Here is a 26,454-nt window from a genome sequence, read left to right as displayed (position 1 = left end):
TCTGTGGTGCATTTCGCATCATCAACAACAGACACCCCATACATCGCGCTCGACGGGCAACAAGTCCATCAACAGCATGGCTTTCTCATTTGGTAAGATACATAGGCGGGACTCCGTTACAGCTGCTTACTCCTCAGGCGCTCCAGCGCAGTCCCAGGCGCAGGCGCAGCCTTCCTCCTTGTTCGGCGGCAGTGAGTTGTCGACAGCTGAGAGTCATCTGACACACAGCCAACCAAGTCGCATCGTCCAGCACATCTTCGCCATTCGGGACGTTTGGGACTGCTGCCAACACACAGCCTGCGGCAAACACCTCCACCGGGACAGGCCTCTTTGGCAGTGCCAACAACGCGGCCGCGGGTAGCAGCGGCACGAGCCTCTTTGGGCAGCAGCCGAAACCTGCCGGCGGCCTCTTTGGGTCAGTGACGGCGGCGCCAGCATCCACATCTACCGGTGGGACAGGTCTTTTTGGTTCAAATGCGGGCACGCAGAACACTGGCGGTGGCGGCTTGTTTGGGGCAACGGCACAGCAGCCTCAACAGCAGCAGACTGGTCTGTTTGGGTCGGCGCAGCCTCAACAGCAGCAGCAGAGCGGCGGTCTTTTCGGGTCGACTTCCGCACAGCCTCAACAGCAGGGAGGCGGATTGTTTGGGTCAACAGCCAACACGCAACAGTCCGGGGGGTTGTTTGGGTCGACAGCTCAGAAGCCCGCAGGAACAGGACTGTTTGGATCCACAACCGCGCAGCCAGCAGCAGGCGGGGGCCTCTTCGGTTCAGTGGCTCAGCCCCAGCAGCAGGGTTCAGGTCTGTTTGGCGCTTCCACAGCGCAGCCCGCGCAGCAGCAAAGCAGCCTCTTCGCGCCCAAGCCAGCAGGCGGGCTGTTTGGTTCGACCGCTCAGCCTCAGCAGCAGTCGGGTTTGTTTGGCTCCACTGCCCAGCAGCCTCAACAGAACATGTTTGCGTCTACTTCCCAGCCTCTTGGGCAGTCGACTGCCGCTCCTCAGGGACAGGACATCGAGAGCCGGATCATGTCAATCAAGAACTCGTGGGACGACAACAGTCCTGATTGTCGCTTCAAGTACTACTTCTATAATGTGGTCGACCCGGGTACATCTCAGGCGTATGGGCGACCAGCTGGGGCGACGGACGACTCGAAGTGGATGAGAGCTGTGCGCGACAACCCGGACCCACAAAAGTGAGTCCTGTCAACTGTGGGTAGCTGACGGCAGCATGGTGCCAGTACTGGCAACGGGCTGGAAGGACGTGAAGAAGCGTGTCGAAATGCAGGAGCAGGCGGCGAGCGTGCACCAGCAGCGGATCAAGGAGCTGAATCAGGCGCTGGCCAACCTGTCGCGTCAAACCTCACTTTCGTCCAGCGTGCGCCTGCAGGCGCTTCAGGCACAGCTCTCGCAGCTCACCCAGCGGCTGTTAGCGTTGGCGGCGAAGAGCCCAACCTTTGCGCCAGTGCAGAGCTCGGCGTTCCGCCCCGAGGAGGGCGAAATGAAGCACACGCTTGAGGAGGTCAAGGACGCACTGGATGGGCGGGCGAAGCCGTCGCGCGGGGTCGGGCTTGGATCGCAGCGGCCACAGCACAAGGGCCGCATGCTCGGCCAGATCAACGAGCTATGGGGGCTTGTGGAGGAGGTGCGCCGGCAGCGGCGTGCGAGGGGGCACGACGCACAGGCGTGGGCGGGCGACGAGAAGCTGCTCACCGAAATTGCGATTGTGCTGGACCAGCAACAGGCGGCACTCACCAAACTGAACGAGCTGGCGAGCGACAATGTCTTTGACGCGGATGTGATGCGCGCAGGGCTGGCGGCTGTGGAGAAGAAGTAGGCGCAGCATGTAGGGTACTTTTGCATTGCATGTACATAGTCGGACACAGCAGCAGACATCGAGAGACGCACATTGCTGTGATCACGGCCAAATCCGAGGAATGAGCTCCATGCCATGCGGAGATTATGGAAGGTCTCAACCTCTCAGGACGTCATCTCATCTCACTCACTTCCACTTCACCACTCGTGTTCCTCTCTCGCTCTCTCACCTCTCCTCCTTCGTGCTCACCACCTCCGTCCTGCTGTTACCTTTGCCCGTCCTCGACGCTCAACGGTCACCGTCCTCGCCTCTCCCTATTGCCTTCTGTACGCGAGTCACCTTGCCCTTGCAAGTGTCACCACCTTCTCCCTTTCCAGCACCCGCCGACGTCTACGATCATGTCTATTCTCATAACTGGCTTCGAGCCCTTCGCCGGCGACTCCGAGAACCCATCACGCCTTAGCGCCCGTCAAGCTGTTGCTCTCCTCAGGGCGGAGGGACATGATGCCCACTTCCTCGAGGTTCCTTGCGTCTTCGCTACCGCCTTCCCCACGGTAAAGGCCGAGGCAGAGCGCGTAGGCGCCGAAATAGTCATCGCAGTCGGTCTTGCCGGAAGTCGCAGGGCCATCTCGCTCGAGTCAAGGGCCAAGAACATCATAGATGCTCGCATCCCCGACAATGCTGGCGGGCAGCCACGCAACGTCCCCGTCGTGCCCGGTGGCCGGAAGACCCTCCCGTCCCGTCTTCCGCTTTCGCGCGCAGTCGAGGCCATTATCTCATACGACCCTTCTGAAGGCATCTCCGATGCCTCGGATGATGCACACGAAGCCCAGGGGGTTTTCACGGGCGGCATTCCCATCGAGATTAGCAAGAGCGCAGGAGAGTACGTGTGCAATGCGCTCATGTACGCCTCGCTGGCTGGCTTCCCCGAAGACATGTCAGTCGGCTTTGTCCACGTTCCCCGCTTCAACAAGGTCGGACTTCCAGAACAGGCCGCTGCACTCACGATTGTGGCCAAGGAGACACTGGCAGCTCGTATCCGGTTGCGCAAGGCCTCCGGGAAGTGTCGTGGAGCATAGGAACTCCGTCAGGTGAGGAGAGCAGAAGCTGGTGCAAACGCTGACACCAGACTTGTAGCCTTATGCGTGGAATCATTCGAATGCATGTAGTACAGATGTGCAATATGGGACCTATGCTGTCTCGAGAGTCTATCGCCTTCCTGCCGGCCTCTATCCTCCCTCCTTCTTCCCTTCTACCTCGATGTACACCTCAGTGCTATCCTCACTTGAGCGGCGCGACGGCTGTAGCCTCAACGGTAAGTGGGCGCTCCCTCACGATGTCCACGACGTGCCGCAGCTGCTCGAGGAACACGAAGGTGCAGATGGTGTTGGGGGTGAGGCGGATCCACGCCGGCAGCCATCCGCGGAAGAGGAACATTGGGCCTTCGCGCTTGAAGCTGTCGGTGAGGATGTGCATGACGCTTGCGTCCGAGTTGTGCATCACGCGCGACTTGACGACGTCTGCGGGCGAGCACACGGTCGTGGCGAACGTGCCGGCAAGGGCGGAGGCCGAGAAGTGGAGCGGAATTCCATCCTTCATCCCGAACCCCTGGAGCGTCTCCTTGAACATGTCGTAGCTGACGAGCTGGGACGCGTTCATGATGACGCTGCGCACGACGTTGGGCACCATGCCGAGGAAGAGGGAACTGACACCCTCCGCGCCGACCATGCGGTACACGCCGTGCAGCGCGTTACGGTAGTGCTGCTGCTGCGCGAGCGGTTTTGTTGGGTCGGTGATCATGCGCACGAGCACAACGTCCGCCGGGTTGCCCGCGAGGCCTGCGAGAGCGCCTGCTGCACTAGCGCACGCCGTGAGCTCGCCCATGCCAAGGTGCTTCGCGCCTGAGGTCAGCTGTGACCGCCGACAGCGGCGCGGCGGAACGGGCTCATGGCCATACCATCCCCACGCGCTTGAAGCTACTCACCATTCTTCGAGAGCTTCTGCTTGATGCTGTCGTACACGCCCAACCTTGTAAGGCTGTACGTCATTTGCCGGAACACGCTCGCCGTGAGACCGGTGTACAGTCCTCGCACGCCTGGTGTCAGCTCCGCGGCGTAGTGCGTCGCCACCACCCATCTCAGTCAGCAGCACACGCCTTTCTGTGCGACAGCACCCCGCCGTACTGGGCCAGTGCGAATGGATCGCACATTATTGTTACCCCGACGGAGGTGTCGCTGGGTAGTCACCTCTCCCTGCCTCCACACTGCCCTACCCAGCCCTTCCGCCTCCCAGCGCCAGCGCCCAGCTGGCCAACGAGCTCCTCACACCCTTCCCCCGCTTCTTCCTGCTAGACGGACACCTACCCTTCTGTGCAAGGACGTCCTTGATGGATCCGACAAATGTTGTCTTGTGCGCTGCGGTCTGCATTCGCACGCGCATCACGTCTAGGGGGTGGGTGCAGCATGCGGCCACTGCAATGAGCATTGAGCGCAGCGGGGGAACTCACTGGAGCCAGCGACGCCTGTGAGAGTAAGCGTGGGGGGAGGAGTGGCGCGGTAGAGCAGAGCAGAACGAGGTGCGGAGCGAGAGTGGAGCGAGGGGTGGGTTAGATAACGTCAGTACGGTGCAGCGCTGTAGCGGGGAGAGGGGGAGTACACACCTCCGAGCCTGCTGTCAGCGCCGCCATGATCTGAAGCTCACCAGAAGGGATATGGCTGTTTTGTCTTGCCCATGGTGAGCGGGATGGGATGGGGATGGTGGAGCGGAAGATTATTCGGGTTTGTTGACACTCCGACAGTCGAGGGATATGCCGAGGTGATGGTGACGAGAACGGTTGAAGCGGTGTGAGAGTGGTGAGCAAGAGACGAGAGTGCGGACAGAGCAATGCAGCAAGCACGGGCTGTCCAGTCTATATCACGCCAGATATCCGAGTCAGAGCGCTGCACGGCTCGAGAGGGCTCGAGGCCGAGCGGCGTCGGTACCCCCGCCGAACGCCGCCAAACCGCGATGATCCCTTATTTTTCCTCATTTCCCTCGGACACGGCCGAGTTTTCCATTTCACTACATCCTCGCCAATCTCCGCCAATAACACGCCGCTCGAAAATCACCATCTTGGGGCCTCCGCACGTCTCTTCTGCGCTGCGCCTCTCCTCTCCCCGCATCGCCTCAACCCGCATGCACCAGAGCAAGCATGCATCGCTCTGGGGCCGGAGGCACGTGTGCAGTCGGCCCGTCGCCAGCGTCGACGACCCATGCCGCGGCATTCGGCGTTCAGCCTGATTGTTGACACAGCGGTGCCATCCTCAGCTGATAGCGGACCTCCGGACAGGCACATCGGCGGACGGCGGGAGAATCGCCCGACGTCCGTCCGGCATTCGTCTCCGTCTCTGACGCCGAACTCAACGCCGCTGATTGCGATAACGCACCGGCAGGCATGCAGACAGGCATGCAGGCATGCATGCAAGGCGTGCAACGTTGAGGCAGGCTGGGATAACTGGGTCAACTCGGTGGCGATATTACGTGCGCCGGGCGGAATGCGCTTGCCCATGCCGCCTGCTCGGTCATCTTGCGATGTTGTCATTCCGCGGCCGCGTGCGCCGCCGTCGTTCCTGCTCCCCAGTCCTCCGTCGGCGTTGTGGGGGCCGGGGGCGGGGTGTGGGGTGCAGCTGACGTCCGCATCTGTGACCTGCCCGCTCATCTCCTTCTCGCCCAACTTAATCTTGTCGAGGTAATCATGTGCGTCAGATCTGATATTAGGAGGCAACTCGTGTTCAGCCGCGGCAGGTGAATTGTCACTTTGACTTGTGCCGACGTTCGCTTCCACTCGCTTAGACGGGATTGTTGACTCCGGAGAGATACACGGTAAGTGCACATGCGTGTACCATGTACATGCGTGCAAGCACTCTCTTCGAGTCTACGTCGCATGTCGTCGTAGTTTAGGCGTCCTTTCTTTGGAGGCGGATGCACATGGCCGGGTGGTTGTGTCTCCAGAACCGATTCTGTCGTCATGAGTCACAGCGGACCACGGGCGCTAAAGATCGTGACGAGGGTCGTAAGCCGTCTTGTCCACTTGGGGGGTACATCCAGTTACCATGTTGTCTACCTGTTCCCCCAACAGAGCCGTACAAGACTGGCATTATTCGCTACCCCTCTGATGCCTCTCGTCACTACCAACTCAACAACCCCACCCCCACGCCGTGGAGACCCCGGCGTCGGCGACTTGCGCCTCGTCGTATCGGACACGACGAATCCGGCGAGCCTGGCGGGGTACGCGAGCGCCACTGTCGCCACTGATGAATCTCTTCATTCCCCTCCCAAGGTATGCATCTGCACGCCATCACCATATGAGCTTGGTCAAACGCCTCTCGCCCGGTCCTTCACGCATCTCAAATGTTTACACCTCGACCATCTCCCCCTCGCCCCAAATCCACGTTTTGCCCACAACCTTGACTCGCCCGTCCTCGAGCGATACCTTGAGACCTCCACCACGTTTGCTGACCTGCCGCGCGTCCAGTGTGACGCTCTTTGGGTCGGCACCATTGAGGAACCCCCGCCCGTGCCCGAGGAGATAATACTCTGCGAGCGTAGCGTGCGCTGAGCCCGTCTGCTGTCAGTCCAAAACCATCGCTCTCGGGGGCATCCTCACGACTGGGTCCTCGGGAATACCGAAGCCCTCGATGAACACGCGCGAGTTGATGCCTCCCGCCCGCGTCCTGTCGAGTTGCGTGACGATGCAGTAGTGCGCGATGGTGGGGTACAACGAGCGCGAGTCGACTTTGAGACTCGCAAGGTCGACGTCCGGCGTGAGGCGGACGATGCACGACCGGTCATCCATGTACGTGACCACCTCCTCGATTTTGCGTGGGTCGAGGCCTGCGGCCGAGGCGAAGAGCTTGCCGAATTCCCCGCTGCGCGCGCTCGGCGCACTCGGCCCGCCGATGGGCAGCGAGATAGCCACCTCTCCGCCCTGCCCGCGGCTCACGCATGTCGCTGTCAGCCGCCCCGCGAGGGTATCAAAGTACACCTCCTTAGCCGAGGTTTCGACGCAATTGAAGAGGATGTGCGAGGTCGCTAGCGTTGCATGACCGCACAGTCTGGATTCCTGTCCTCAGCCACCCCTCTACCACTCCACCTTGCTCACCTGGCCAGACGCCGTCCACCAGCGCAGCGCATATACTCCCTCTCCCCTAGGCGTGACCACCGCCGTCATGGGCATTTTGAAGTCTTCTCCAAGGGCGCGACAGTACGCGTCGTCCAGACCACGCTCGTCGCCGGGCGGAAGGAGGACGACGGCAGCCTGGTTACCGCCGTGGGCGTGAGTCGCGAATGCGTTGGCGAGGAAAAATCGTGCCATGGTGTGTGTGGGTGCTGTTAGCGTAGGATCAGAGAGCGCGCTCGAGGTCTTTATGTATCAGTGTCCTGCACTCTTCTGGGCTTCCGAATGATTGATAAGCCAGCACGCAAGGAGGTGGTCTCGAGTCAAGCAGATGGAATGGCTCACGAGGTGCCGACTCAGATCTCGGTTCCAGTCGTCCATCAAGATCTCGGATCATCGATATACAAGAACCTGCTTCGATGCCACGTGGAAACAGCATTACATTGCGGTGTAAGGAACAATCCTAATGAGCTAAGAGTCTGACGTCACTGCCGCCATTGCGTGTCGTTGCCACCGGCGCCAACAGCAGCCACCTTCCTCAATCACATCTCTTCTTGCAACTACTCTCTTCCTCACTACACCATGGTCCGCGGTTCTGACATCCTCATCGCGCTCATCGCCATCATCTTCCCACCCGCAGCGGTGGCCATGATGACCGGCTGCAGCTGCGACCTCATGATCAACATTGCCTTGACTCTTCTGGTGAGTTTGAGGGGGCCGTGCACGGATGAGTCCGCTGTCTCTTCCCTCGTATCTGCTCCTGCCTGCCTTCTGTTTTAGCAACTCGCTGACCCCAGGGCTACCTCCCAGGTCACATCCACGCGTTCTGGATCCTCTACAAGAAGATGCGCGCAGAGGAGATGTACGGCGCAACCGGGTACATCTACGTCGGCAACGGCGAGTACCAGCCGTCCAACGACCCGCGTCGTGAGTTATGTTTTTGTGGAGGTGGACCAGAGTAGAGTGGGCGTCTGCCATGTCCGCGACTTCCCACGTCCTGGACTGCTGCCGTTGTGCTGCTGTTGCCCATCATGCCCGGCCGCGCCGCCTGCCTTTGCGTAACCGTGCTAACCCCAGCTCCTCCCCCTCACTACGGCCAGAACTATGGTGCCACCGGCCAGCGCTACTAGGCTTGAGCCGCATACGCGACCCGCGCCTGAATGCGATATTTTCACGAATCCCACAGCCTTGTTCGCCGCGCATTTTTCCGCACAGGGCACTGTTTGAAACCCGAGATTTGTTGATACAGAGCGGTGCGCCCCACACGCCCGGAAGGTCCCTCTATGCTATGCACACTGTTGACACGAACCATGGTTATGAAAGGGTTGATTTTTTTCCGCATGCAAAGGCAAGACTTTGAGACACTTCGTGACATGATGCAAGTGCGCTGCTTTCTCATCAGAGAAGAGCGGCGGCCTATCCGGCCGCCAGTGCCGAAACATTGAACGAAGTTGGCTGAGCAGTAGTTCGCTGACTTCAGCTTGAGCTCCAAGACACTGACGGCAGCGCGCTCGGCGTGGCGGTCACCATTCTTCGCGGCAGTGGCTGATCACCGCCGGCCTGAATAAACGAGCCGGCTGATCGCCGATGGCCTTGTCCCGGCCCTGACGTCAGTGATCAACCCGTCACATTCGGACAGAGACAAAACCTGCAGATAAAAAGCCCATCTGTCTCGGTGTCTCGGGCTCTCGACTCCACGTCAACCCTCACCACTGGACCCCTACCAAGCGAGAAAGCACCATGGCAACTACACGACAGACCACTACTCAGACGGCGTGGAGCGCAAGCGCTTGGGATTGGATTTTGTTCTGGTTCACGAGCACTCTTCATGTCGGCTTCCCTATCATCAACTGGATTTTGCGCTACAAGCCTCGCTGGACGCCGGAGCAGATGACCGACAAGTCCGGGCAGGTGTGTACCATCTTTCTCGAGGCCGTGTTACTGCCCCATGTACTAACGCACAGGTTGTGCTGATCACTGGCGCGAACTCGGGAACGGGCTACGCCACGGCACAGGCATACTACAACGCCGGCGCACGAGTCATCATGGCATGCCGGTCGGCCCAGCGCGCCGAGCAGGCCATCACCGAGATCCAGTCAGGTGCTCGCCGGGACGTCACCGGTACTCTCCAAGTCCCGTCCACGCCGCCCAAGACGCCTGGCTCGCTCGAGTTCCTCTCGATGGACCTGTCGGACCTGCACTCCGTCGAGGCGGCGGCCAAGACGATTCTTGAGCGCGAGCAGCGCATCGACGTCTTCTTCGCCAACGCGGGCATCATGGCCGTCCCTCCCGCCGAGACGAAGCAGGGGTACGCGCTGCAGTTCGGCACCAACGTCCTCGGCCACCAGCGCCTGATCTCGCGCCTCCTGCCGCTGCTGCAGGCGTCGTCGCGCGCCAACCCCGGCTCGCCGTCGCGCCTCATCGTCTCATCGTCCGTCGCGCATGCGCTTGCGCCACACCGCGGCGGCGACGACGGCGGGATCGCCTACGACACCCTGCGCGGCACCGGCAAACTCGACCGCATCGCCGAGTACGGCGAGAGCAAGTGGGGCTCGGTCGCGCTCGCGCGCTACGTCGACGCGCACTACGGCCCGGGGACCAAGGACGGCGAGATCCTCTCGTACGCCATCCACCCCGGCCCCGTCGCCAGCAACCTCGGCAACCACCTCGGTGCTGTCGCGCTCCTGCGCATCAACCAGGCCGTGCTCACCGCCATGCAGCTCACGCCCGACGAGGGCGCCCTCAACCAACTCTGGCTCGCTGACATGCCTGTCGACCAGGCGCGCAAGCTCAGGGGCGAATATGTCGCGTGCATCCAGAACCCGATGCCCGCACGCCCAGACCTCAGCAACCCCGCTGCATGGGAGAAGCTGTGGAACTGGTGCGAGGCGGAGGGCAAGTTGCTGTAACCATGTCCATGTCCAGATTCGTCTAGATGAAATACATGTATACCCATTATGACCTGTTGGAATCATTGCCCGACTATTTGCTTCCGTCGCCTTCCGCCGAAGTTACGAAGTTGAACATGACGCTCAACAGTTCTCCTCGACATCATTCAGCATCTACCATGTCAGCAGCCCGCGCGACATTCAAAGACAAGCAGCCGCTCAAGACGCTCGCACGCGCAAGCAAATCGTGCGCGACGCAGGTATGTCGTTGTGCAACGCTGAAGCGGCGCCATCGCCCCGCCTTCCCTCCCCCCCCCCCCCCCCCCCCCACGACTACTGGCCCTCGCCACTGCGCACCCATCCCCCCTCGAACACGCCCACAACTAACCCCAGTCTGTCGCGTACGGCGCATGTATCGGGCGCAGCTACCAGGAGGTACACCGGGATATGTGCAAGGACGAGTTCAAGGCGTTCAAGGAGTGTGTCCAGGTGCGTTATGGTGGAGGCGTCGAGCTGACCGACAGAAGGCGATGGGGCGCAAGTGGTAAACCTCGAACTACCTCCGCGCACTCCGCTCCATGAGGAGGCTTGCGGGTCGTTGAATCGCTGCACCGGCGTCTCCGTCCTGTCGTGCCCACGACGCGCGTTTCTGCGAGCCTTCCCTCGGCGCAGCACACCACGGCTTCCGCCCTCGCCGACTTGCTCCATCGGCCTGCACCCACGCCGCTTCCCACTGTATCATAAACTCGAATGCATGGTATATTCTATGCGTAACAGTATCTCTATATCTAGTCGTCGCGCTGCGCGTCCTTGTCGTCCCACAGCACCGCGGTACGCTCGACATGGCCTGGGGCACGGAACCTCGTCATCTCGCCCATACGCACGGCCTCCCACTCAATGCGGATGAACACCCACATCCAGCGCCGCACAAGCTCAAGCGCTTCCAACATGAACACGCCGCTCTCAATGTCGCTGATGACGTGCAGATGCGACGAGAGCTCAAGGCTCCACGTGAACCGCAGCACCAGGTCGAGAATCGCGAAGAGGTAGTATACTGCGGGGTCGGGGAGGAGCAGGGTTGGCCGCAAGCCCCAGTGCGCGGTGCGGCGTGTGGGACTGTTGGATCGGCTGTTGGATCGGCTGTCGAACCCGCCTGGCGTGGGAAGGGGGGAGCGCTGGTGCGGCGATGTGAGGCGGGACCAGAGGCCGCGCGGCTGGGAGAGAGAGCGCACGTGGGTCGGCGCGTACTCGCTCCTTGATAGCGTCCAGGTGTCGACCTCGAGCAGGGAGAGACCCCAGTCCTTCTGCACATCCCAGTAGAAGGAGAACATCGAGTTGACGACGACGGCGAGCAGCCACAGTCGGAAGAGGCGGTGCTCGCCAAACCAACGGCCGCTGGCGCTCAGCTCGGCTGCGCTCATTCCCTTTGCTGCGGCGACCTCTGTGACGACGTTCTTCTGCAGCGCAGAGAGGAAGATGACGGGGAACGCCGACGCGTACTTGCACGCGTTGGCGAGAGGTCGCGTGCTCTTCCACCCCGAGTGGTAGAACTCGATCATGCACTGTCTGAAACGGATAACGTATGGGAGGCTGAAATTAGCGATGGTTCATACGAGGCGAGTACTCACCACACCATGCCGAGGACGAGCCACTTGGTCGCACCGTGGGGCACCTGGCGGCCGTGGGAGATGCCGCCGAAGACGATCTGATTGGCACTAACGAACAAGTCGCCGATGACCTTGGCGAAGCTCGTGAGGATATCCGCGAGGATAACGTCGCAGAAGAAGATGGGATCGCGGATCGGTGGGTTGATGCAGCGCGCAAGGGCGCGCCGCAACGCTCTCCGTTCTCGGTACCCGACCCCTCGAAGGGGAGTTAGGCTCACGACTAGTGGCAGGAGGCAGATAACGCCAACCAGGCCACGCCACCTCTCCATCGCCTCCGTGTCGTCGCCGCAGATCACCCGGAACGCGGCGTATCCCGCCACGCACCAGGCCGTGTAGCCCAGGAAGAGCTTGTACACCGGTCCGTAAAGGTACTGAGACGGGACAAGCGACGGTTGCCGGGGCACCTCGGTATACGTGTCGTCGCCATCTCTGATGTCGAGAGCCCAAGATACGTCGAGCCCGAGGAGGGAGAGGACGTTTAGGTTGACCGCCCAGAGAAGGATGGCGAGGCCGACGAGAAAGAGGACGCGGAAGGGGAGGGGGAACGACGCGCTGAATTCAGGGAGGGGGATGGGCAGGTCGCCCGGCGGCGTGTCAACGTCCATCGTGTCGAGACATGGGGTGTGCCCGGGGCGACAATGTCAAAGCGGAGATGATGAAGGAGAGTGTGGAGACTCAAGAGGAGGGAGACATGAGTTGATGCGACGAGTATCGTCAACAGCGCTCGAAAGAGGTGGCGGCGACGGGTGCCGGGTGCCGGCGGGAAGCCACTTTTTGCTTCCGCCTCCACCGAGGATCTGTGATCTGCAAACGTGGCCAGGCACCGGAGACCTCAGGCACACCTGATCATGTTGTGCTGGCCGCGAGCAAGTTCAGTCGCGTCCCGTCTCCGTCGACGAACAAAGTTTAGATACGCGTAGTTGTGTCTCTACATCATCTTAGACTATTCCGCCATTACTCTGGTAGATATCCACTCCCGACTCCCGACTCCTTGGGCTCACATCTGCCTACGCCTTCTTCGACTTCTTCTTGCTGCTCTTCTTAACAGGCTCCTCCGTCCCGCCGAGGTTGTAAACCGTGCGCCCTACGAAGCTCACAATAGCAACCACAGCGCAGAGCACGATTGCGGCGTCCTCACTCATGTGCGTTCCCAATCCCCAAGGCCACCCCCTGACCGGACCGACTAGGGAGAGGAACAACACCGGAATTACAACAGCGATCCACGCGTCAACAGCCATCCAACCACCAGGCTTGAGCTCGTTGGGGGTGGACAGCTCCATCTGCGGTGCAAACCAGTTGGTACCCGAGAAAATGAGGGCAGCGAATGGGACCGCGAGAATGAAGGGGACGAGGAGGAGCGTGCTGGGCGTCGCGGGAAGCACCTTGGCTCCCTCGGGAGGGTGCAACAAAGGGACGATCGAGAAGCGGGTGAGCAGAAGGGTACGGCCGATGGCATCCAAGGGCGCGAGTGCGAGCTCCATGAGGTAGTTCGGCTTAGCGGGCACAAGGGCGCGCAGGGGAGTCCGCGTGAGCGCGAAGTCTGGCGTCAGAACGAGGGGGAATTGGTGTCTAAGGAAGCGGATGGCGAAGTAAAGAGAAGGAGTGGGTACGGAAAGCGAGGCAACTCACGGACGCCGGCGAAGAGGAAAACGAATGTCGGATTGACCAGCCAGCTAGGCGGCGTGCCGGTGCAGAGCGCTAGTGTCAATTGTGTGCCGAGGCGAGGAAGAGCATCACGCGACTTACCGAGGAACGTCTCGCCGCCAAAAACAACAATCAGCATGCCCAGAGCCTCTTGAAGATAGCTCGCACGCGGGCGTCCTTTTGTGTCGCTCGCAACCCAGTTGACACCCATGCTGAGCCGCGCGGCGCCGAAGACATCCAGTGCGCCGACCGGGGCGTAGGGGTGGAGCGGGGCGAGGAGGGGCGGGACATGGCCGTACACGGGGGCGAGGGACTCGGCGGCGGCCGCAAACGAGCGGGCTGCGCGAGCCGACATCGTGACAGAGTCAAGAGTTGGTGGAGAATGAGTAGACAGAAGGGCCAGAGTAAGAAGAAAAGAAGAGAAAGTGAAGGGCGGGTGAATGGCAATCAACAACACGAGAACGGGAATTTCGATCGTCGGCCCGATCGCCGGCATGACGTCGGACCACAGGTCGGCGATTTCGCGGCTCAATGTCGGAGATCGAGCGCTACATTGAATGTTCACAGTCCACGATGAGCAGCTAATTGTCCGTTGCACTCATGACGCGAGTTGGGCATTCTGGCCAGCGTTCTCGTCTTATGGCCTCATGCGTGCGGCTCACTGACACAGATACAGGACATAAGCGATGGGCAATTGCCCACCTGCAATGCCGGTGCCTGTCCACGAGCTCCGCGCGACCTCACTAAAGCGGCTCGAGGATGATCCTCGATGGCGGAGGACGACACTTGCATCCGCCCATAACACCATGACAAAGCACGCCGCAATCCACCGCCGTGACGGCGCGCTGCACGTCGAAGGCGTCTCCGCTGCCTCGCTCGTAGCCTCCCACGGTACGCCGCTGTTCGTCTACTCCCGCGCCGCACTCATGTCGGCGTGGGACGCGTGGATGGCGGGCATCGCCGCATCGAACCGCGGAGTCAATGGCCCCGAGGTTAAGGTCCACGTCGCGGTAAAGGCGAACAGCAACCTAGGCGTGCTGAGTGTATTTGCGCGCCTCGGTGCCGGCTTTGACATTGTCTCTGGCGGCGAGCTGCGCCGCGTCCTCGCCGCGGGCGGAAAGGCCGCGGACGTCGTCTTCTCCGGTGTGGGAAAGAGCGTCGAGGAAATCCGTGAAGCGCTGGTCGCCGGTGTCAAGTGTTTCAACGTTGAAAGCATCCCAGAGCTCTCGCGGCTCGATGACATAGCTGGGTCGCTGGGGATGAAGGCCCCGGTGGCGCTGCGGATCAATCCAGACGTAGATGCCAACACGCACGCATACAACACCACAGGTAAAAAGGGAAACAAGTTCGGAATTGACTATGGCGACGCGCGAGAGGCATACGCTGCCGCAGCGAGCATGGCCCATTTGGATGTTTGTGGCGTCGACTGTCATATCGGGTCAGGCATCACAGACACAGCGCCCTTCATCGCGGCGGTCGACCGCGTGCTCGACCTCGTCGACATCCTCGAGTCCAATGGCATCCCCATCGCTCACATCGACCTCGGGGGTGGTTTGGGCATCGACTACGGGGACGGCGCAACGCCGCCACCGACGCCTGAGTTCGTTAAAACCATCTTGGATCACGTTGATAAACGCGGCCCGAGGCCTGTATGGTTCGAGCCAGGCCGCAGCCTCACAGCCGCTGCCGGCCTGCTTCTTTCCAAAGTGGAGTATCTCAAGCCAGGACCGGCCGGAGGAAAGAACTTCTGTATCATCGACGCCGCGATGAACGACCTTGCCCGACCCACAGTCTACGGCGCGTTCCACCGCATCGAAGCAGTGGAGGAGAGGGTCGGTGACACCGAGGTGTACGATGTGGTAGGACCAGTGTGCGAAAGCGGCGACTGGCTCGGTCGTGCGCGCGAGCTCAACGTAAAAGTGGGCGATCTGCTTGCTGTGCGTGACACGGGGGCATACTCGTTCGTCATGTCGAGCAACTACAATACGCGCCCGCGAGCAGCGGAGATCATCGTTGACGGGGAGAGTGTGCATGTTGTGCGGAAGCGGGAAACGGTTGAGCAGTTGTTGTCGATGGAGACTGTGCTGCCGTAGTTTGTAGTTCCGCGACGAGACTGTCAAAATGCCATGGCTCAGTGATACGGCCCTGCACGCAAAGTAGGCTCCCCGTGATTGTTCAAATCTCCCCACTTCTCCTCCTCATCTACAAGCCAGTCCTGACTCAACTACACAGTCTTCTTGGTTTCATGTTACTGTCTGTTTCTGCCATGCTTGACCTTGCGGTCGCAAGGCGACGACGCCACCGGCGCGCACGGGCCCCCGTACCGCCTCGTTATATCAGTCGGTAGATTAAATGACTCTTAATGCGGATATTTGTTCCGGTTGATCATTCGGTCGTGGGTTCGAGCCCCACACGAGGCTGCGCGCTGCAGAGCGCGTGTGAAGGTTTTGAAAGGCAAGCTTTTGGGTTTGCAGACTGCACGGTGCACGCCTGCACCAGGTGATCACGTTTAGGGAGAAGCAAGATAGGGATGATGGATTTTAGATGACAATAGTCACGAGCCGGAGCGTGGAGGCGGCATGACCGGCAGCAGCAGACAACTCATGAACTTCGTCCAACAAAATTAGCCAATACTCGGGGGAGACCCAGGACACAGAAAACAGTGGCATATAATGGCTGGAAGCACGGCGGAATTAGCACTGCACTGTCAGCGTGCGTCAACGCCGAAAACAGTCCTTGCCATTGGCTCGCCCCAATGAAAAATATCCGAAACTCCCTAAACTTCCAAAACATCTCCCACTAATGCTCTTCAAGCTCTCTATGACGCTTGTGTGGATTGAACACACGACCGAACGAACTGGGCGCTGCTGCGCTTCACTCGCTCGCTCTCCCACTGAGCTAAAGCGTCAATGTGGCAGTGTTGCAGAGGACTCTTTGGGCGGGAACTTTGCTCCAAATGACACATCTTCAGCTGCTTGGTGAATTCAGAGCAGTGCAAGGTCGTGTTATTCTGTTGAAAAGGGTGGCAAGATACGCAGAGTAATAGAGGGCACGTGAGAGTCCAATCGGGCGAGACAAACTCGCTCAAACATAATGAGCCGCCGCAGTCCGCGATTTCCCAAATACTTAGCTTGGAATTTACCTGGATAATATCGAGGGACTCCGATAGCCTCGCACAGCAGAGGCACTGACACGTCAGCTACTCATTCGAATATTACGGGACTGGACTTGGTCGCCACCATGGGTCGCGTGGCGAAATGGCATCGCGTCTGACTACGATTCATCATCGTTCTCAATCAGGAGATCGCGGGTTCGACCCCCGTCGTGACCTATAGAGCTTCGCGAGGAGTTCTAACACATCTTTTGGATTGAATGGACACGGGAGGGATGTGGGATACACGGGGTGGCCACCGGGGGCCGGGTTTGGAGGTAAGAGTGGGAATGGGGGCCCATACAAAGGTCCGCTGTGAGCCTGCGCGGATTGGTGCCATGGACAGCATGCACGATGAGTGCTAGAGAACGGGTGGGATGGAAGCGAGTGGTGGTGAGTGAATCGATAGTGCCGGGGGCCTCAAGGGCATTGTGTCACCTCCCACTTCTTTGTCTACACGTGCTTATCCTCGCCATGATTGTTCTAGAATTATTCTGCCGATTCTGTGCGGCGACTGTACTTGCGCAATTATTGTCGAGTTTGATCTGATATGAGAGGGGGGAAGGCCCGCGAGAGGTGAATAGTGGTGGAGGAGAATGCGATGGTGAATGGGGATCGGGAGGGTGAGAAGCAAGAGATGGAACACATAGCACAGTGATAAGGAAGCGATAATGAAGAGTGGAAAGTCATGCATGTATGGCATCACCCTCTCATGGCCGTTACTCGTTGTCGAGTGACGACGACATGATGTGTGCGACTGCCGTTGCGGAGCCGACGCGGCATCAGTAGTGGACTCTCGCCCTCCCTGGCAGCCCGGTTGAATGCAATTATGCTAATGCTGACATGGTGCTATGGGGTACAAATGATTACTCGTCGTCCGAGTCGCCCTCCTCATCCTCATCGTCGTCGCTCTCCTCGGCCTCGAGGTCGAGCAGCCCCTCCTCATCCGACTCGAGCGGGTCATCGCTCTCGTCCTCATCCTCACTGTCATCCTCATCACCGTCCTCGTCCTCATCATCGCTCGAGCCGCCCATCATGTTGATGTCCTCGATATCATCCTCGTCCTCCTCGCCAACCTCAATAGGCACCTCGTCGTCGCTCTCCCCCTCGACATAGTGCTCGCCGTCGCCCTTGTCGACCTCCATAGCCTCGGCGGCCTGGCGGCGAAGTGCGATCTGGGAGAGGGCGAGATCAAGGCGACCCGAGAGCGACACGAGAGGCTCATACAGCTCCATGCGCGAAGCCAGGAGGTTGGAGAGCGTAGCGAGCTGGCCGGGGAGGGAGGGGATGGTCATGAGGATGTGGCCACGCTCGATGAGCACGCCCTTGACCCACTCGACGGTGCCGCGTCCCTGCTGCTCGTTCTGCGCACCACCGCGGCCTCCTCCACGACGGTTGGCGCCCTTGCCCTGCCCGAGACGCTCGACGCAGGCCTTGACGAGAGGCAGCGAGAGGTCGACGGGCAGCTTGCGCACCGTGTTGCGGATGAGAACGGGGTCGCGGTGAGACAAGCAGAGGGTGAGGAGCGCAGGGTCCGAAGTGTGAAGCGCCTGGACAAGCAGACGAGTGAGGGAGGCGGCGGTGGTGGCACCCTTCGCAGGCGGTGCTGCGGCGTCGCCGTTGGGCTGGGGACCGGTGGGAGCAGCGAGGAGGCGCTCGCCGAGGGTGAGATCGGCCATGTCGACATCCGCGGGGAGGGCTGCGGCGGACTCGTCCTTCTCGTCGTCCGCAGCCTGGACAGCGTGAGCCGGAGCGGTGTAGCGCTGCAGGTTGTTGGAGCCCTTGGCAGTGTCCTTGGGCGCGACCAGGTCCTGTGCGTCCGTCTTGACGACGACGTTGGTTGCGAGACCACCTTCAGGCTGCTCAATGGTCGCCGAGTACCACTTGACACGGCCACCGCCAACCATGCGACCGCAAGAGAGGACAGCGGGAGCACCGTCGTCGACGGGAGCGAACTCGACACGGCAGATGCTCGCCGTCTTCCCCTCCTTGCCCTCGACGAGCTTCACCTTTGCCGGCTTGTTGTTTGACTTAGGCCGTGCGAAGTTGAGGTCGGTAAGGGCGATTGGGAAGACGGAGATCTCGCCATCGTCGTGGAGGGCGGCGACAAACTCGTCCGAGAGGGCAACAGAGTGCACTGGTGACAATGTTGGCGAGGTGTACCGGTATGAGAGCTTGGCTGCGGCAGTCGGAGAGCCGGGGAATGTGTACTGATTGACAGTGCGGTCGTCCTCGCACACGACAAGGAAAGAGGCACCTTGTTGTGTGTTGGGTAATGGTTGAAGGGAAGTGACCGAGGTCGTGGAGACGGGGAGGGGGGAAGAGGTGTGGGTGATGGAAGAAGAGGTGGTGGAGAGGTGGACTGCTACAACGGACTTGGCACCAACAATCGCGTGCAGCTCCTCGCCAGTGGAAGTGGGGAGGAGAGCAACTGCTGATGGCGCCTTGACCGATGATGGCAAGTCAAAGGTGTGGGCAATGGCCGCAGCCTCTGGACCAAGCACGAGGAGGTTGGACTCCGTCGCGATGATTACACCGTACTCGTCAGACCACATCGCCGTCACTTTGCCCGGCAACGAAATGGTCCTCAGAGCTTCTCCCTTGGAGGGGAGGTAGACGGCCAGGTTGGACTGGTCGCCTTTGATGGACGCGACGAGAAGGACGTCCTCATCGGTCCCAGCCGCCTCGGATCCCGACTTCCTTCGCCTCCGCCTCTTGGTGGATCCAGAGGAGGAGACGGATGACCAGGCAACGGAGACGGCCTTGGCAGCGCCGGGAAGTTCAAACTCGGCAATGACGGAGTCCGCCGCGACGTCCCAAACCTGCACCTTGTCCGCCGCACCGAGAACGGGGAGGGCGAGGGCAAAGTGTGTGCGTGCAGGGTTGAAGCCCGAAACAGCTGAGGAGGGAGCAGGAACACGTTGCCGTGATGGCCCTGCGACAGATGACCGTGCCATTCTAATGTCAGCTATGAATCTCGATTAAAACAAGCTGGGTGGGAGGTTCAGAGAAGTGCCCGGAAAAATGGGTTTCGGGCCTTTTCAGCAATGGTTTTGCTCAGTAGACCGTCGTGATGGGATCATCATTTATAGAAGGAAACTTGGAGGACGAGGCTTACATGTTAAAGACAGATCAATGAGGGGAGGGGAGTAGCGAGGCTGAAGGAGGTGATCTGGTCTGTCAGCGATGCTCGTACAGACGCAAAGGGTAAAGGGATCAGTAGAATAAAACAGCCATGTTTTGTCTGCATAGTCGACTCTCGCAGACGGCAATGAAGACGCCCACGAAAGCAAGCCTCAGGCGGTAATTCCCAAATGGGACATCATGAGAAGAGACAGGATAGACACTCACGGGACAAAGGGACTGATGGGATCCAAGGCCCGAGGCTCGCAGTGAGGCCGTAGAAATTCTGTCTGTCAGCGTTCTGATACTCTCAGAGCTAAAGGGTTGGGGGTTCAGAATAGTGCGTTTAAGTGTCTTCGGCACTTGGCCATAACAGACTCTAGTTTGAAATGATACACAGAGTCATCCGGACAGCGGTGAGAACAAGACGAGCCCAGACAGGGCCATCCAGCACCGCAGCGAAGAGGGGAGTAGACACGTACCTGTGCGAGCAGAGCCGCTGGCTCTTTTGAGGATGGGGGAGGCAGTCCGTCTAGGACGCAAGTGGATGGAGCGATGGGCGATGGGGGATGAGACAGACTGAAAGAGTCACTGCAAGTTTAAGAGCAAGTTGGGAGACGTCGGAAATTCTGGCTGAGGGGGGCGAAAGCAGACGCGGAATTAAATTTGATTATTCTGCCGTACTTTTTCACCTTTGATCCGAGAAAGTTGGTGGCAAGCCGTGGGCGGCATGAGGGGTGAATTCATCACTCCGTGGCAACAACACAAGCATCATACACCATGTCGGCACCCCGCGACGGCAACAAGAAGCGCAAGCGCTCCTCCAAGGCCGCCGAGGCCGCGAACGAGGCGGCGCAGTCTCCCGCGCCCGAGGTTGAGGCCGAGGCTGAGGGCTCCCCGGAGCCCTCCTCGTCCAAGGTCACGCTTGACGGTCCCGCCGCGAACGAGTATGAGCGCGTGCCGTTCAACTCTCTTCCGCTGTCTCGGCAGACGCTGGACGCCGTGCAGCGCATGGGCTTTGAGACCATGACCGAGGTTCAAGCGCGCACGATCCCGCCCCTCCTGGCCGGCAAGGACGTGCTCGGCGCCGCGCGCACTGGTTCCGGCAAGACGATGGCGTTCCTCGTGCCGTCCGTCGAGATGCTGCACACGCTGCGCTTTAAGCCGGCGAACGGGACGGGCGTGGTGATTATCTCGCCGACGCGTGAGCTGGCGCTCCAGATCCTCGGCGTGGTCAAGGACCTCATGGCGGGCCACTCGCAGACGTTCGGCATCGTCATGGGCGGCGCGAACCGCAAGGCCGAGGCCGACAAGCTCGTCAAGGGCGTCAACCTCCTCGTCGCCACTCCTGGGCGTCTGCTCGACCACCTCCAGAACACCAAGGGGTTCGTGTTCAAGAACCTCAAGGCGCTCGTCATCGACGAGGCGGACCGTATCCTCGAGGTCGGTTTCGAGGAGGAGATGAAGCAGATCATCAAAATCCTTCCCAATGGTGAGTCAATATGGGCTGGAGCTTGAACTAACGACAGAAAACCGCCAGTCGATGCTGTTCTCGGCCACGCAGACGACCAAGGTCACGGACCTTGCGCGTATCTCACTCCGCCCCGGGCCGCTGTACATCAACGTCGACCAGCAGAAGGACACGTCGACCGCCGAGTTCCTGGAGCAAGGTTACGTGGTGTGCGACAGCGACCAGCGCTTCCTCCTCCTCTTCACGTTCCTCAAGCGCAACTTGAAGAAGAAGGTGATCGTCTTCTTCTCGAGCTGCAACTCGGTGTCCTACCACGCCGAGCTGCTCAACTACATCGACGTGCCCGTCCTCGACCTGCACGGCAAACAGAAGCAGCAGAAGCGGACGAACACGTTCTTCGAGTTCTGCAACGCGCCCTCGGGCATCCTGCTGTGCACGGATGTGGCCGCGCGCGGCCTCGACATTCCCAAGGTCGACTGGATCATCCAGTTCGACCCGCCCGACGACCCGCGCGACTACATCCACCGCGTGGGCCGCACCGCGCGCGCCGGCAAGGCCGGCAAGTCCCTCCTCTTCCTCTTGCCCAGCGAGCTCGGCTTCCTCCGCTTCCTCAAGGTCGCAAAGGTCCCGCTGAACGAGTACCAGTTCCCGCAGCGCAAGGTCGTCGACGTGCAGCGCCAGCTCGAGAGCCTCATCTCCAAGAACCACTATCTCAACACGTCGGCCCGCGACGGATACCGCTCCTACCTCCAGGCATACGCGTCGTACTCGCTCAAGAAGATCTTCGACGTCAACAAGCTCGACCTCGCAAAGGTCGGCAAGGCGTTCGGCTTCTCCGTGCCTCCCAAGGTCAACATTTCTGTCGGCTCGATCAAGCCTAAGAAGGTGGCCGACTCGGACGACGAGGACGCACCTGTCAAGGCGCACAAGGCCGACGACGGAGACGTCAAGAAGGCTTACTACCGCAACCGGGGCGACAAGGGTGGGCGCAAGCACAAGGGGAGGGCATAGATGTTGGGTCACACTTTGTTTGTATTTAGATGCATCACATTCTGGGTAATGAGTAAATGACGAGGTGCAGATGCTCTAAGGTTGATGCATGATGAACTTCTACCGAGCTGGCGGCGTACCGCTTCTACTTGCTCGCTCCTCCATCCGCTGGCGGACATTGCCCCACAGTCGCCCAGCGCCGTCTCGGATCCCCTCGCCAACCTGCTGCAATCCTCCACCGAGCTGGACGTTGGCCGCGACGTCGGAGCCTTGTGCGCTTCGGAACAGCCCTGATCCGCCAGAACCTCCGACATTCAGCTCATACCCGCCCGCGCGGAGGTTGATGCTGGGCCCCCCAGGGCCGGGAGCAGGGGAGGGGTGGAGGCTCGGTGCGCCTGACGAGAGGGCGATGTTGGGTGGTGGGCCGTAGATGCTGTCAGGCCAGGTCTCAGCAGCAGCCATGACCATATTCAGGAAGCTCGAAGAGTTATGCACGCAACTCCCGCCCAGCAGGACCCGCGTGCCGCCCGGTCCCCCCTCGCTCCCTGCCAATCGTTGGTTCAACAGCGCGATCGAGCGGCTCTCCTCGTAGGTCGTCCCGCCAAGAATGAAGACGATGACGTCCTGTGGCCGCTGGGCCCGTGCCCCCTCGTCGCCCTCCATGAACGGATATGAACGCTCCGTCAGCCGCCCCTTGAAGAGCAAGTCGAGCGTCTCCATGAGGTGTGGCGTGTGCTGGGTGTAAACATTCTCGACACCCTTAAGACCCTTCAGCGCGCTCTTGCCGCGCGAGAACAGGTTGTCATTCATGAACAAGTCGTCCTGCCGCACATCTGCGCCGGCGAAGTTCAGCATGACGTACACGAGGCGCGCCTTGTCCGCGCCCACGCCAGCCGCGATCAGCGCGTCCACGACAGCCGAAATCTGGTTCCCGTGGAACTTCTGGTATCGCAATGCGTACAGGATCGCGACGCGCAGCTTGTTCTGCGCCGGCACCTTTGGAGACGCGATTATCTGCTGCACTGCGCGCACGTCGCTCGCGTGCGATTCCTGCGACGCGAGAGATTGCTCCACCTCCGAGACAGCTAGAAGGTCGTCGCGCTCAATGATGCGCGACAGTTCGCCGACGAGCGTGACGTGCTTCGTCACGTTGCCTCCCAGTCGTCGGAACTCGGGGTACTCCTCGACGAAGCGCTTCATGTCGGCCACCGTCTCGATGCGGCTACTGCTGGAGGCCGCGCCTGCGCCTAACGACGAGGAGCGCGCCGAGTAGTCCGTGACGTACTGCGACACGGCAGCACCAAGATCACCGAAATTCGAAAAGAGGTTCTTCTCGAAGAACGGATCCGACGACGTGGACAGCACGAGGTCGCGCAGCTCGGCGCGCTCTTCGCTGTCGATGTGCACACGGCCATTGTGGATGCCTACAAGCTCATGCACCATCGCCTCGTATGTCCACTGCGAGAGGAGGGGAGTGACGGGGTCATTTCGCCTGTCGAGAATGAGGAGAAGGGGCGCCGGTCCGGCCGTAGACCTAAAGTCGAACAAGTCTCGATACGGTTGATGGCTGATGGCCGCGTGCACGTCGGCGGCGAGCTTGCGCCCGGCCTGCGACATGCGCTCCCACCGAATTACTGGCCGCTTCTTAATGCTCAGCAGCACGGCGACGATCGCACGCGTATGGTTGTCCAGCACAGGCGGTGGTATGTCGTCTGGGGAGGGAAGGTAGATTGGCGGCTGGCGTCAGCGGTGACGTACTGGGAGCGCACGTTGGGTGGCCCATCGCCGCCGTCAGCGAGAGCAGCCTGCGTCAAAGTGAACAATGACGGGTACTGGGCCAAATAGTCGGCGAAGTATTCCTGCCGTCAGCGTGCCCGGCGCGGGGCTCACCTGGACTTCCTTGACGACCTCGAACTCGTCGACCGTCGCCATCTCTTCGATCTGGCTCTTCGTCAACGCGTTCGAGAAGACTGCTGTCAGCTTGAGGCACACGAGGCATCTTACAGAGCCAGTAGGAGCCGTATCGCGGTCGCGCGAGCTCCTGCTTCACAAGCTCGATGCTAGCGTGTGAGGGAGAGAGGAAGGCAATACATGAGAGGTGGCTGAGTGCCTCGCGCGCGTTGCTGGCGTCAGCGCACTCTCGGGGAGACACACTTGTCTATCCTGTCCGTCAGGTAAACCTCGTGCGCGAGGAGCTCAGACTGGGTCGTGACAAGCGACACAATGGGTGTCTGGGGTCAGATGGGACGCGGGGTGGACGCACGGTGTGCGCGTCGAGGAGGAGGACTTTCATCCCGGGCACCTCGGTGATCATCTTGGTCACGTAGGTCTGAACTGCTTTGAGGACGTCCATCTTGCTGAGGAGCGCCGGAGCGCGAGGGGAGTGGTGGATGTTGACGAGCAGGGGGAGATGGAGATAGCTTGCGACACATGCCGCTGCAACGTCACGGACATCAATCTCCACGCCACCGGAGCTGCGCGCCGATGACGGCACTGTTCGATTCTCAATGCGTCCATGCGGCTTTTGTGCCGTTTGGGTGTGAGAGCCAAAGTGTCCAGTGCCGAGTTCTCTCGTTATCTCGGCCAGTGTCTCACCGACCTCGACATCCCCTTCCGAGTCTCATCTGGTACCCAATGCCATACCCTCGCTGGCTTGAACGGCCTGTAGAATTGCGATACATGAAGGTTAGTCACACTTGGGCTGGGCTACAAACGTGTGTTTGGCTGCTGCGATTGCGAACGTGTTCACCTCACTCGTCGCATCACTTCTGCGTCTTCTTCTGCATACGCTCGAAGTTCGCGTCCCAGGCATCGGTGATCGGCGATCTGTCAGACGCGCCGCAGTCCCCAAGCACTCAGCGCGACGTGGAGGAGCCCATGCAGTACTTGGATGCGCATCAATCACACTTCTTTTTAATTTCTTAGAAAAGGGGGAGATCAGTGGAACAGAGCCCGTATATGCGCCTTCTTTCTTATTCATGTAAGATCGACTACAGAAAATTACAAGTCTATAGCCGCTTACAAAACTCCCCAGGCAGACAGTGGCTGGCAAAGCAGCATGTCTCGCCTGCGTTTTCAAAGTTCTATTTAAACAGTGCCCGACTTGGCGATCTTGACCTCAGCCTTGGGCTTGCCCGAGTTCGAGCCGAGCGACTCAATCTTCTTGACAAGGTCCATGCCCTGGGTGACCTCGCCAAAGACGACGTGCTTGCCGTCGAGCCAAGGGGTGACGACGGTGGTGACGAAGAACTGCGAGCCGTTGGTGTTGGGGCCAGCGTTGGCCATGGAGAGGAGTCCGGGGCGGTCGTGCTTGAGCTTGAAGTTCTCGTCGGCGAACTTCTCGCCGTAGATCGACTTGCCGCCGGTGCCGTTGTGACGGGTGAACTGGGGGGAATGTCAGCACCCATTACGCCAAGAAAAGCATAGTCTCAAACTCACGTCACCGCCCTGGAGCATGAAGTCAGGGATGACACGGTGGAAGCCCGAGCCCTCGTAGCCGTAGCCCTTCTCGCCAGTGCAGAGAGCACGGAAGTTGGCGGCGGTCTTGGGGACAACGTCGTCACGGAGCTTGAACTGGATGCGACCAGCCGGCTGGCCGTTGATGGTGATGTCGAAGAAGGTGTCACTAGAGTTGTTAGCGGGATGATCGATCGAGCCGCGAGGGCTGCGCTGGAATCTCAACCGCAACCATCCACGACCGAGATGCAGTCGTAGTACTAGCCCCAGCTGCTCCGTGGAGTCTAGCCCATTTCGGCCAGCAAGCTGGCAATGTGGAGGTCCTAGGGATCTGGGGGAAGGCACGCATTCAAGGCGGTAGGCATCTCGGGTCGACGTGTTGAGCTTTGGTTGCAATTCGCAACGCAGCGATGCAGGGGCAATCCACGGCAGCAGTCGACAAATAACACTCACGCCATGGTCTTGGTAGTCGACATAAAGCGGCGTGCGAAAGACATTGTAATGAAGGAGAGTGAGAGTATGGGGGTTATTAAGAGGAGGGAACGTGTGTTGGGGCAAGTCGAGACCGCAAAGCTAGGTGAGTATAAGCCGCTGGGACAGCGATGGGGAAGGAGGAGGAAGTGGTGGGGAGGGGGCGGTGGGGGGATAGTGGATAGTGAGGAGAGGGGGAGGGTGGGAGGATGGATGAGGACTCACGGGATATGTATTCGCTTCTGTGTTTAAGAGAAGAGAAAGATGGAGAGAAGAGGGGAATGTGCGGAGGGAGGAGGGTCTCTTTAAGAGGACTGGGACGAATGGGACGAATGGGACGAATGGGACTCGAGGAGTGGGGTGGTTGGTGCAAGTGGCAGTGGCAGCCTCCAGCCGTCTTCAAAGGGCAACTCTCCTCGGAACCCTCTCGAAGGCGAGAGCTCTCCTCGTCCTCCTCTCTCAACGCTCATTACACGTCACCGCACCGCTCCCCCCTCCCAAAATGAGCGCGACCTCCACCGCGTCACCCTCCTTGCTGTGTCAAGAACTATTCTCACACCACGTGGATCTTAACGCCGGTTGTGGCACTCAGTGCGGAGACCCCACACTCTCCCTCCTCCTCTCAC

At 60.2% G+C, this 26,454-nt stretch overlaps 16 protein-coding genes across 16 annotated transcripts; 8 read left to right on the top strand and 8 right to left on the bottom strand.

Annotated features, from left to right (window-relative positions):
• Positions 1-76: 76 nt before the first annotated feature.
• Positions 77-1,833, top strand: COLE_01598 (uncharacterized protein; the record flags this gene model as incomplete). The annotated part of the gene is made up of 4 exons (XM_018423689.2): positions 77-92; positions 138-191; positions 229-1,192; positions 1,227-1,833. The coding sequence occupies 4 exons, from the start codon at positions 77-79 to the stop codon at positions 1,831-1,833; spliced, it is 1,641 nt and encodes a 546-aa protein (XP_018277403.1).
• Positions 1,834-2,210: 377 nt separating this feature from the next.
• COLE_01597 (uncharacterized protein) lies at positions 2,211-2,891 on the top strand (the record flags this gene model as incomplete). The annotated part of the gene is made up of 1 exon (XM_018419498.2): positions 2,211-2,891. The coding sequence occupies one exon, from the start codon at positions 2,211-2,213 to the stop codon at positions 2,889-2,891; it is 681 nt and encodes a 226-aa protein (XP_018277402.1).
• A 202-nt stretch (positions 2,892-3,093) lies between these two features.
• COLE_01596 (uncharacterized protein) lies at positions 3,094-4,251 on the bottom strand (the record flags this gene model as incomplete). The annotated part of the gene is made up of 3 exons (XM_018426826.2): positions 3,094-3,713; positions 3,797-3,907; positions 4,176-4,251. 3 exons carry the CDS (start codon positions 4,249-4,251, stop codon positions 3,094-3,096), a joined length of 807 nt encoding a protein of 268 aa, XP_018277401.2.
• A 664-nt stretch (positions 4,252-4,915) lies between these two features.
• Positions 4,916-5,509, bottom strand: COLE_01595 (uncharacterized protein; the record flags this gene model as incomplete). Its single annotated transcript, XM_018419497.2, has 1 exon — positions 4,916-5,509. The coding sequence occupies one exon, from the start codon at positions 5,507-5,509 to the stop codon at positions 4,916-4,918; it is 594 nt and encodes a 197-aa protein (XP_018277400.1).
• A 269-nt stretch (positions 5,510-5,778) lies between these two features.
• Positions 5,779-6,105, top strand: COLE_01594 (uncharacterized protein; the record flags this gene model as incomplete). The annotated part of the gene is made up of 1 exon (XM_018423688.2): positions 5,779-6,105. The coding sequence occupies one exon, from the start codon at positions 5,779-5,781 to the stop codon at positions 6,103-6,105; it is 327 nt and encodes a 108-aa protein (XP_018277399.1).
• A 100-nt stretch (positions 6,106-6,205) lies between these two features.
• Positions 6,206-7,165, bottom strand: COLE_01593 (uncharacterized protein; the record flags this gene model as incomplete). The annotated part of the gene is made up of 3 exons (XM_018419496.2): positions 6,206-6,415; positions 6,458-6,913; positions 6,953-7,165. The coding sequence occupies 3 exons, from the start codon at positions 7,163-7,165 to the stop codon at positions 6,206-6,208; spliced, it is 879 nt and encodes a 292-aa protein (XP_018277398.1).
• A 384-nt stretch (positions 7,166-7,549) lies between these two features.
• COLE_01592 (uncharacterized protein) lies at positions 7,550-8,097 on the top strand (the record flags this gene model as incomplete). Its single annotated transcript, XM_018423687.2, has 3 exons — positions 7,550-7,669; positions 7,765-7,894; positions 8,045-8,097. 3 exons carry the CDS (start codon positions 7,550-7,552, stop codon positions 8,095-8,097), a joined length of 303 nt encoding a protein of 100 aa, XP_018277397.2.
• Positions 8,098-8,707: 610 nt separating this feature from the next.
• COLE_01591 (uncharacterized protein) lies at positions 8,708-9,876 on the top strand (the record flags this gene model as incomplete). Its single annotated transcript, XM_018425807.2, has 2 exons — positions 8,708-8,878; positions 8,932-9,876. 2 exons carry the CDS (start codon positions 8,708-8,710, stop codon positions 9,874-9,876), a joined length of 1,116 nt encoding a protein of 371 aa, XP_018277396.1.
• Positions 9,877-10,034: 158 nt separating this feature from the next.
• On the top strand, positions 10,035-10,403 carry COLE_01590 (uncharacterized protein; the record flags this gene model as incomplete). The annotated part of the gene is made up of 3 exons (XM_018423686.2): positions 10,035-10,115; positions 10,249-10,344; positions 10,380-10,403. The coding sequence occupies 3 exons, from the start codon at positions 10,035-10,037 to the stop codon at positions 10,401-10,403; spliced, it is 201 nt and encodes a 66-aa protein (XP_018277395.1).
• Positions 10,404-10,643: 240 nt separating this feature from the next.
• COLE_01589 (uncharacterized protein) lies at positions 10,644-12,127 on the bottom strand (the record flags this gene model as incomplete). The annotated part of the gene is made up of 2 exons (XM_018421463.2): positions 10,644-11,445; positions 11,484-12,127. The coding sequence occupies 2 exons, from the start codon at positions 12,125-12,127 to the stop codon at positions 10,644-10,646; spliced, it is 1,446 nt and encodes a 481-aa protein (XP_018277394.1).
• A 402-nt stretch (positions 12,128-12,529) lies between these two features.
• Positions 12,530-13,521, bottom strand: COLE_01588 (uncharacterized protein; the record flags this gene model as incomplete). Its single annotated transcript, XM_018420916.2, has 3 exons — positions 12,530-13,062; positions 13,152-13,220; positions 13,269-13,521. The coding sequence occupies 3 exons, from the start codon at positions 13,519-13,521 to the stop codon at positions 12,530-12,532; spliced, it is 855 nt and encodes a 284-aa protein (XP_018277393.1).
• Positions 13,522-13,972: 451 nt separating this feature from the next.
• Positions 13,973-15,259, top strand: COLE_01587 (uncharacterized protein; the record flags this gene model as incomplete). The annotated part of the gene is made up of 2 exons (XM_065626154.1): positions 13,973-14,109; positions 14,140-15,259. 2 exons carry the CDS (start codon positions 13,973-13,975, stop codon positions 15,257-15,259), a joined length of 1,257 nt encoding a protein of 418 aa, XP_065482648.1.
• Positions 15,260-17,183: 1,924 nt separating this feature from the next.
• COLE_01586 (uncharacterized protein) lies at positions 17,184-19,274 on the bottom strand (the record flags this gene model as incomplete). Its single annotated transcript, XM_018425489.1, has 1 exon — positions 17,184-19,274. One exon carries the CDS (start codon positions 19,272-19,274, stop codon positions 17,184-17,186), a length of 2,091 nt encoding a protein of 696 aa, XP_018277391.1.
• A 946-nt stretch (positions 19,275-20,220) lies between these two features.
• On the top strand, positions 20,221-21,922 carry COLE_01585 (uncharacterized protein; the record flags this gene model as incomplete). The annotated part of the gene is made up of 2 exons (XM_018426825.2): positions 20,221-20,932; positions 20,970-21,922. The coding sequence occupies 2 exons, from the start codon at positions 20,221-20,223 to the stop codon at positions 21,920-21,922; spliced, it is 1,665 nt and encodes a 554-aa protein (XP_018277390.1).
• A 99-nt stretch (positions 21,923-22,021) lies between these two features.
• On the bottom strand, positions 22,022-24,254 carry COLE_01584 (uncharacterized protein; the record flags this gene model as incomplete). The annotated part of the gene is made up of 6 exons (XM_018421462.2): positions 22,022-23,638; positions 23,671-23,760; positions 23,792-23,871; positions 23,906-24,024; positions 24,056-24,132; positions 24,165-24,254. 6 exons carry the CDS (start codon positions 24,252-24,254, stop codon positions 22,022-22,024), a joined length of 2,073 nt encoding a protein of 690 aa, XP_018277389.1.
• Positions 24,255-24,988: 734 nt separating this feature from the next.
• COLE_01583 (uncharacterized protein) lies at positions 24,989-25,854 on the bottom strand (the record flags this gene model as incomplete). Its single annotated transcript, XM_018423684.2, has 3 exons — positions 24,989-25,285; positions 25,340-25,526; positions 25,811-25,854. The coding sequence occupies 3 exons, from the start codon at positions 25,852-25,854 to the stop codon at positions 24,989-24,991; spliced, it is 528 nt and encodes a 175-aa protein (XP_018277388.1).
• Positions 25,855-26,454: the final 600 nt, after the last annotated feature.

This window comes from Cutaneotrichosporon oleaginosum, assembly GCF_008065305.1.
Source record: "Cutaneotrichosporon oleaginosum strain ATCC 20508 chromosome Unknown ATCC20508_contig01, whole genome shotgun sequence".
In the NCBI taxonomy this organism is placed as follows: Eukaryota; Fungi; Basidiomycota; class Tremellomycetes; order Trichosporonales; family Trichosporonaceae; genus Cutaneotrichosporon; species Cutaneotrichosporon oleaginosum.
The sequence above is the reverse complement of the archived record's forward strand: the minus strand, read 5'-3'. Positions and strand labels throughout refer to the sequence as shown.